The sequence below is a fragment of the Chaetura pelagica genome, unplaced genomic scaffold (assembly GCF_000747805.2).
Source record: "Chaetura pelagica isolate M959 unplaced genomic scaffold, ChaPel_1.0 scaffold344, whole genome shotgun sequence".
NCBI classification, from domain to species: Eukaryota; Metazoa; Chordata; class Aves; order Apodiformes; family Apodidae; genus Chaetura; species Chaetura pelagica.
The window spans coordinates 4,230,153-4,239,258 of NW_009953098.1; the positions used below are offsets into that span (position 1 = coordinate 4,230,153).

The 9,106-nt window shown below is 46.9% G+C and overlaps 1 protein-coding gene across 1 annotated transcript; it reads left to right on the forward strand.

Annotated features, from left to right (window-relative positions):
* The first annotated feature begins 1,039 nt into the window (after positions 1 to 1,039).
* On the forward strand, positions 1,040 to 4,599 carry HMGB3 (high mobility group box 3). Its single transcript, XM_009997104.1, has 4 exons — positions 1,040 to 1,196; positions 1,714 to 1,853; positions 2,365 to 2,539; positions 3,100 to 4,599. Exons 1-4 carry the CDS (start codon positions 1,047 to 1,049, stop codon positions 3,241 to 3,243), a joined length of 609 nt encoding a protein of 202 aa, XP_009995406.1. The 5' UTR covers positions 1,040 to 1,046; the 3' UTR covers positions 3,244 to 4,599.
* The last annotated feature ends 4,507 nt before the right edge of the window (positions 4,600 to 9,106 follow it).

Consider the following 9,106-nt stretch of genomic DNA (forward strand, 5'->3'; position numbering starts at 1 on the left):
AACTTCGGGAGCGGGAGCAGGAACAGGCGGCGGCCCCGGCCCCGCTCCCAGGTCCCGGCCGGGCGCTGCGTGCCCCGTTCTTGGGAGCGGGGGCTCCGGGACGGGAGCGGGAGCGTCCCGGGAGCTGCCGGGGCGGGACAGGGCGGCTCGAAGCCACTTCTTGCTGCGCACGGGGGTTAACGGGAGCAATTAAATATTAACGTCGCGCCAATAAAAATTAAATTTTCAAACGCTACAGGAGCTGTAAATAGGAAATAACTGCTGCGGGATTTTTATGTTCTTTTTTTATTATTTTAGTAGATTAAAGAGATAAGGGAGAGGGGGAGGGAACACAGCCCAGAAGTTAGCATCGCCCTCTCGGTGACTTGCTAATAACATCGCTGCACTGACCACTCTGCCTGCGAACATGTCACTTGGTGGAGCAAGAGCAAACGCTGCTCACCTCGCACAACTCCCTGGGTCAAGCTGTATTTAAAATTAGCCCTTATTTGCTCACCTTCTTACATGCAAAAGGTTATTGCACTTTTACAGGGGGGGATTAATCTGTCCTGTCTTTCTGCCTGGACAGCAGCTGGACATGTGAACTCCAGCTCCTGAAGGGATAAGTCATAGCCTGGCACTGCGTGCCCCTCCGGCCTGTGTGGGAGCCAACTAAAACAAATACTTTATATTAGTTCATATATAACCCTTAAAGGGTAGGAGTAAGTGTTGGTAATAGTCTGTCTCCAGCCTTTGGACGTGATGTAAATACATTTCAGCGTAAAGCTAAAATCTGGTGACCAGTTTCACTTGGCTCAAGACTGCAATCCAAGTGTCAGAGAAGAGTAATTTAAGTCTCTATTGGGGATGGTAGGAGGTGTTGGGGAGAAGGGAGTGTGTTACTGGTGGCACGTCACTTCAGAGAACGGTGGGGGGTGTGTGTGTATGTATAGATACAGGTATGCACACACCATATACCTATACACAGAGATGTATACACAATTCATCCATATCCTGCATTCACTTTTTATTTTTCCCCCGTTTTCCCTCTTCCCTGCAGAGTCAAGATGGCTAAAGGTGACCCGAAGAAGCCCAAGGGCAAGATGTCTGCCTATGCCTTCTTTGTGCAGACATGCCGTGAGGAACATAAGAAAAAGAACCCAGAGGTTCCAGTCAACTTTGCAGAGTTTTCCAAGAAGTGCTCGGAGAGGTGGAAGGTACGTTCATTTGTGACTTTCTGAAGGAGTAAGTTCTGGTGGTGCTGCTGGGGTGGTTTGCATGTGTCTGAACATGAAGGGAGCCGCCACTGCTCCGGTCTGTGCGCCGTTCTTGGCAAGGTGTCCTGACCATTGATCGGGTGCTGCTGACTCCCAAAATGGTCGTGAAGGCTGCAGCCCAGTCTATCTGCCCCTTTACATGCTTCCACTACATCCTGGCCTTTTTTTTCCCCGTTCCCAAGCAGTGTCCTACAGTAGCCACCTCCCTCCAGGCCTGTGTCCTCAAGGAGAGCTCTGGCTGTGCTTGTCCTATTCCTGTTGCTTCCCTCTTGCTGAATATGCCAGCTGTGGCTGCAGCCCCCAGTACAGGACCTTCGCCCCCAAGGTGCTCCAGTTAGAAAACAAACAAATTCTGAAACTCCCATATTGAGTTAGTATGTGTTAGCTTGTTTACTTTGCCAGCTATTGAACCGTTGGGTAATCACAGACTCAGTGTCTTGTTTTTTTTGTTTTGTAGACCATGTCGAGCAAGGAGAAGGCTAAGTTTGATGAAATGGCAAAGGCTGACAAGGTACGATATGATAGAGAAATGAAGGACTATGGACCAGCTAAGGGTGGCAAGAAGAAGAAGGACCCCAATGCCCCAAAACGACCACCGTAAGTAACCTTGAGGTGTTAAACATAGCAATGTTTTGGTTGTTTTCATGCTCTGTAATACAGCTGTTAGGTTTTCATAAAGGAAGTAGATGGGGCACACTGTTAGTGTAGAGTTAATGGTAATATAGCTTACTGATACTTGTAGATCTTCCAAGCAGCTTGTAATCTTGAAGACATAGAACAGAAATTGTCAGTACTTGGTACCCTTAAACTCATGATGGTGGGAGATATGGGAAGGACAAGGTCATAGTGGGACTTGGGTATCCAAGTTGAGGAGAGGGATAGATGATACTTGATTAAAAACAGCACGGGAGGGGGGGAAGGCTGCAGGTCTGGGCTTTGGTAAAATCAAAACACATTTGGATTTATTTTTTTTTTACTTAAAAAAAAAAAGTTTCTACTCTGTATGTGATGAGTGCACGTGTGGATGATGTGGGTGAGGGCTGGAGGAAGGGGTGCTCCCTGGGTGTGCTGCTGTGGTGCTGACTGTCCTCTGGTGCTTCTCCCCGAGGTCTGGCTTCTTCCTCTTCTGTTCAGAGTTCCGCCCCAAGATCAAATCCACAAACCCTGGCATATCCATCGGGGATGTAGCAAAGAAACTGGGTGAAATGTGGAACAACCTCAGTGATGGTGAAAAGCAGCCTTATAATAATAAGGCAGCTAAACTGAAGGAGAAGTACGAGAAGGTAAGGCTGGTTTTCACTTGTTTTGCTAGTTTTCACTTCACTCATCTCTTCCAGACCGGCTCTTGTGTTGATGTGTTTCTGTAACGTAGACCCAGTTAAGGTGGCCCCTCCAGCTTACAGACCTGTTCTCCTTGTGCTGCGTCCTTTGTAGCCAAACCTGGTGTGTGTTGGGATGGAGCAAGTCTGGGAGCTGAGGGAGGATTCTAGCCAGGAGGGAGAGCTTTACCCCAGTGATGCCCAGCAGTGGCTGCTCGTGTGGCTCCAGCAAAGGGTTGCTTTGCTGTTAAAGGGGCTTGATCCCCTTAGCAGGAAACTTGAGTGTGGGTTCTCTTCTCCTCGAAGAAATAACCATGAATACAGGGTTCAAGGCCTTCATATACCTGGAGGCAGTTGAGGATGTGTGGGTGTCTTGTGTACCCGTGTGCTGTGATGCTGGCTGTCTCACCTTTTGGGGGTGCAGCTGTGGAAGACCAGGCTCTGCGTTAACTGCCGCTGCTGTGCAAATGCTGTGTGTGTGTTTGCTGCTTAGAGCAAATTAAGACATCCCCTTGACTTTGCAGGATGTTGCAGACTACAAGTCTAAAGGAAAGTTTGATGGCGCAAAGGGAGCAGCAACCAAAGCTGCTCGGAAAAAGGTAGAGGAAGAAGACGAAGAGGAGGAGGAGGATGAAGAAGAGGAGGATGAAGATGATGATGATGAATAAAACTGTACAATACTTGTCTCCATGTGAATACCATAGAGTAGGGGAAACACCATAATTGAAGCACCTCTTATTTAAGATGGTGTCTCTTGCCCTTATTAGGCTTAATTAAAAAAAAATTTGGATTCCGATCGCGTTGTAGTTTCTAAAAGTGCTCTAGAAATTGTAACTGGTTTACATGAAGTGGCCATGGGTGTAGTGAGCACCCTGAAACTGTATCAAAGTTGTACATATTTCCAAACATTTTTAAAATGAAAAGGCGCTCTAGTGTTCTCCTAACTCTGTGCACTTTGCTGTTGGTGTAACAAAGCATTTAAAAATGTTTCAAGCATTTTTTTAATTTGTAAGGTGGTGTTACTATATGGTTATTGGCTAGAAAATCCTGGGTTATAAACTGTACATATCTATAGTTTGTAAAAACTAGACAGATTCTTGTGGTACATGCTTAGAGTTATGATGCCTTAGAGGAGCAGTGATTACTGGGAAAGGCTGTATGTTCCCCGGGGTGCCATGGCCCAAAGCATGCACTGTGAGGGTAGATCTATTTACACTACAGTGGGCGTCCATTTAGCTTAAAGTTGTCTTTCTGTATATAGTGAGATAGCATTCTGCTGCCATTCTTAGTTGTGGAAGGGGGTTCAGCTGGCATGAGAAGTGTATGGATTTTTTTAGTTAAGTGCGGTAGTTTTTAAACTGAAACTGTAGACATCTCTTCATTGTCAACTAAGTGAAGAGCCAGTGCAGCAACTGAAGTTCAAAAACACTCTGTACTTAAACGAATTTGCAACGTTCTGTTTTTTTTGTATGTTTAGAATGCTGAAATGTTTTTGAAGCAAAATAAACAGTATTACATTTTTAAAACTGTTCTTGACAACACTCTAAATTTCTGGTTTAAAAAGGATCTTAACAACAGCAAGAGGTTCATTTTGAAGTCTGTGGCATCCCTCAGGGCTGGTGACTTAGGAAACATTCTGACTCAAGGATTAAAAAAAAATAAAAAAATAAAAAAAATAAATGGTGGCCAGCCAAAACTGGCTGAATTGAAAGAGATGGCTGCTCCAGCTAATATGCAATCGTAACTGTTTATGGCTGAGTGGCATAAGATGCTATGCAAGTTTGAACTTTATTACTTGAACTTGGGAGCCTAAATGAACATTCATGACGTAATTGTTTGTTTGTGTGTGTATATAGCAGCATTCAGAGATGCAGAGAAAGGTAGGTGGCTAGGAATGAGGCTGACACCATGGAATAAGTATAAAAGCATAGTTTGGATTTTTTTTTTCAGTTGTGTTGGGTAAATTTATAGCCCAAATGCATTGCTGTACATATTAAAATGTGCCTTTTTTGTCCTGTGTTAAACTGTTTCAGACTTGTGGTTTTTTCTAGCATCTTAATTCGTGGCAGGAGCCAGGCGCCTGGTCTAACTCCCTGCTGGTGTAGGAACGTGGTGCAGGTACTTGGTCTGTGGCCTTTCTCCAGAGACTCAAGCTTAGATACGAGTTTGGGTGCTGTGAGGTGGGTTGGGGGAGCGATTGCAGGGCTCTTCCCTGCATTGCTGTCTTTGCAATTCCATGGATGTTTTGCAGCCCTTGGAAGGGAAAGGTAGTACTTGGTCTCTAGCCGGCAACTCTGAGCTCATTTTTCCTTAGCACAGGAAGTGCATGAACTGGGAAAACCCTAGCACCCTTTGCTACCCTTGAGTGCTTGCCTTGTCCTGGCTGTGTTTAGCAGTCTGTTTGCTTGGCAGTGAGGAGGAGATGGGGGTGTGAGGATACTTGCCCTGCTGTTGGTGCAGGCTCCTGTGTGCAGCTGATGTTAAAGAGGACAGGTTAACTTGTCAGTGTGAGCTGTGGGTGCTGCTGCCACTGCTTCCTTTGAGCCAAACTGCAGATTAATGAGGGCCAGGCTTACAGGCAGTGACTCCGTTGAATGTGGATGAAACTGCCTTATTGCCTAATTGGGTAGCACATCTGGCTTCCTGTGACTTCTCAACAGCCATTGTGTCTTGGCAAAACAGTCTGATCTAGTGTTCAGATGGACTAGAACCTGAAAGCAAAACCAGACAAAACTTGATATTGGATGAAGCAAGCTAATAAACTTCTATGAAACATAGCAACATGTGGCAACTTTTTTTTTTTAAGGCTACGTTACAGTTGGATCACTTAGAAATACTTCTATAATTGCTTAATTATGGCACTTCTTAATGTCTTTAATGGACAAAAAAAAAAAGTCCAAATTGGCTCAGTTTTATGGGAAGTTGCATTTTAAAAGCCTCAATAAAGCGGCGTCTGGAAAAGAAATAGGTACCTTTGTGTTCACTGCCCTTTCCACACGTCTTCTGATGCAAGGGAGATGACGACTGGAGATTCCAGCACGTGGATATTTGATGGGGAAGTGGTGGAGCAGAAGAGAAAAGTGATGGCATCGTGTCAGGAGCTGTAATACTGTTTCTATTGTCTAGTTGGCAAAATCTCCCCTTAGCCACATATGGGAATTAGTGTAGATCACTGCTGTGCAAATCGAGCTCGGCTTTGAATTAACTGCTAGTGAGCTGAGCCCCTATTGATAGTATTAGCAAACAAGAACTAGAGCTGACACCTCTTTGTCTTCATTATATTGGAAATCTATTGAGTTGCAGGGCTTGATTAAGGTCTTGGACCTTATAGTGCACTGCCTATTCCTGCTCTGCAAATTCCTAAAATATGGCATGCCTTGGGAATGCTGTTCAATACAACACCAGTGCAGAACCTGGGGACTGAAATTTGGATATTGCAGATGATATTTCTTCCCCCAGTGCTCTGCCATTGATAAATACCATAGTGTGAATGTATGTAAATAACACATGATTTCTTCCTCCACTCCATCACTTGTTTTAGTGTTCTGAGATACCATCTCAGATACTGGGAACTACTTAATTTAACTAGGCTTCCTTTTTTTTTTTTTAATAGAACACCCTCCAAATGCTCTTTTTTTCTGGTTTGACATGCTTGTGGTGTTTCAGAGCAGACATTTCTGCTTTGGGTTGCTCTACAGCTAAAACTTCTAGTTTGACTTTAGTCCCAAGCTGAGCAGAGTAATATGAAATAGTCTCTTACTAACTCCTTTGTATAGAGAGACGGGTAATGTTAACTGGCTTGGGGGAGAGGGAAGGATGGATGAAGAGAGCCTCTTCCTCAAATGAATTTGACAGCTGATTGCAAGACCACTTTTGTTCCCAAAATGTCCTTTGTTGCACCCTCCCCCTGTGCTTGCTGCAGTCAGACTGAGATGTGCTGTGAGGACCATGGGCTTGGGTAAGAAGAAGGGACAATCCTGGTACTGCAGCTGTTAACAGGCACAGCGTGGCTCAACTGGGTGGTACGGTCCCTCTGGGTGCCTAAGACAGTGGCAGAGATGTAAGAGCTTTTGCTTAAGGGAAAGCATCTGCTGGTGCTGATTTGGGGAGATGCTGGATGTGGGGCAGAGATGGCAGAAGCAGGCAGGGTGCTGCCTGGCAGCACTGCCCTGTGTTGGGCTGGTTGTTTCTTGTGACTGGGACTGTTTGATTTGCACTCAGTACCATACATAGTGTTGAGAGCACAGTCACTACCAAGGTGCACCATATCTCTCAGAAATCAAATCAAGTGGGGGACAATGGGATGAACGGGGCTGCTGGGCTGCTCTGTGCAGCCCAACTCTGCTGCAGCTGAAAACGAGCCTGGTAGACTTAGCATGACCCAGGGAGAGAGAGAGGTGATGCTCTCCCACTGCTCTGTAGCCTATGCATTTCCAAATTCAGTTGAAACGAGGTATATATTTGATGTGAGCTGAAAGTGAGCTCTTAGACTAGAAGGGTCTAGGGTGGGAGCCCCATGGTGGGTGTGGGGTTGGCTCCCACAAGCAGTCACAGCAAACACTGCACTGCAGGATGGTTTCCTGCTGCTCATGTTGGTATCATAATGCATCTGTGGGGAAGCAGTGCATTAATTTTTCTGTAATAAAATTAATTAAAAATCATAGTCCAAATGCATGTTGAATCAATTAGCAGCAAATGGCTGTGGCTCTAACGAAGGTCCACAGGAAGGTGAGAGTCTGCTTTGGGGATAGTACTGGGGACGCAGGTGGAGCTGAAGCACCTCTCGTCTGCTCCTTTTGAACAGCTGATTTTTATATAGTTTTACTCACTCTGAATAAACCCTGCAAAACAGCAGCGAGGTGTGAGGGCTTCTGTTGGGTCTGGCTCAGGCAGTAGCAGGTGAACAGCTTTTCCCTTCCAGCCTCCAGCACAATCCTGGCAGCTGCTTTGAGTTTGTTTTCTCTCTGCTCACTCAGGATGTTGTTCTCCGGGAGGAGAAACAGCCCCTGAGTAAGCCCTCTTCTGAGGCTTGTGGGAAGCCAGGCTTAGACCTGGAGAAGTGGCTGGGATGGGACCCCCCCCCCACTGGATTTGCCAGGGCAAGAGCGGGATCCTGCATTCACAGCTGTGAGATTGCCTGGCTATGGACTTTCTGACAAGCTCCATGCTCCCCTCTGTGACAGTGAGCCCAAGCTTGCTCTTCTCTAAGACAATGGGGGAACTGTGACAAGAAATGTATTTATTTCTTTCTGCTAGATCTGCACCAGATTTTAATGCAATAAAGTGAATTGCATTGCAGCTGTGCTGCAAAATGAGGCGTGCTGGAGACCCTGTTGCCAAACAGTTGCTCTCTAAACTTGTTTCAGCTTGTAGTGGAGGAGGAACCAAATAACCACTGCGCCTGATGGGAGTTCACATGCCCTAAAAGGTATCTGTATCCCTTTTTGGCAGGCTGGCCTCTGGTGGGAGTGTGGTGTGTGCGCCTGATGTTTGGTGACCCGTGTTCAGAGTGCTCTGCAAATATCTCATCCTTCTCATAGGTCTGATATATCATGCTAAGGCAGGATGTGATGAGGGGTGGCTCCTTGCCTGGGCTAAGCAGGAGTTGCCTGCTGCTAAGAGCTCGTCCCTGAGTGCCCTCCTGCACCTGGATCCTAATTTAGGCAGGAGGAAGCAGCCACAGCCCTGCTAGAGCTGGTGGCTACATACCTGGGTGTTGAGTACCTCTTTCTCTTATTACTGGATATTATACAGCTTCCCAGAAACACCTATGAAGTAGTTAAAGCAAGGTTAGTCTTTTTGTTTAGCTGGGGCAGAGATGGCAAGTGAGCTGCCCAGGACTGGGGAGCCTGAGGCATCGTGTGGAGCAGCGACTCCGGTGTTGTGGTGGAGACCTTTGGAGGCTGGGATGTACCACAACAAATCCTTGTCTTGTTGATGTTGAGAGGTGTCACTGCATTAACTGTGGTAAGAGGGTGCCTGTCCTGTAATTGTGTCCCCTGATGCAGATGACTTAATGTCCCTGCCTGAATCCAGCAGCCGGGAAAATCCCAGCTGGGAACTCTGAGCCTGGCGGTGGGATGGTGTGCTGTGATGGTGTTTCCTGGCTTGACTTTTGAGCCCCCAAACTGCAGAGTGCTGCTGCTCTGCCCCTGTACCTGTCATCTCCTCTGGCTCCTGGCCAGCTGTTCCTCACCACGACACCTGTGGAGTAGGAGTAGCCCTGTCCCTGGGCGTTACACGCTGCTGTAGCTGAGTCTGTGTAAGGAGAGAGGCAGGTAGGATGCTACGAGGGGTAGAGTTGCTTTTTCTTCCCAGCCACTCCCTTACAGTGTGTGAGCCACTGGTAGCTGGGAGCATGCTGGGCTGGGCAGTGCATGGGGAGCTGAGTGGTCACGATGGAGGTGGGAAAAGGGAGCAGGAGTTGGCTGAGGGATGCAGGTCTGGAGCAGAAGGCATCCAGCCCACAGGGTCTCTCCCTGTGCTGGGCACCATATGGTGCTGTATTTCACAGCCATCCCTGTGTGAGGA

Coding starts and splice junctions, on each gene's coding strand:
- HMGB3 (XM_009997104.1), top strand. CDS start 1,047: ATGGCTAAAGGTGACCCGAAGAAGCCCAAGGGCAAGATGTCTGCCTAT. Junction 1,197..1,713: donor AGTGCTCGGAGAGGTGGAAG/GTACGTTCATTT, acceptor TTTGTTTTGTAG/ACCATGTCGAGCAAGGAGAA. Junction 1,854..2,364: donor AATGCCCCAAAACGACCACC/GTAAGTAACCTT, acceptor CTTCTCCCCGAG/GTCTGGCTTCTTCCTCTTCT.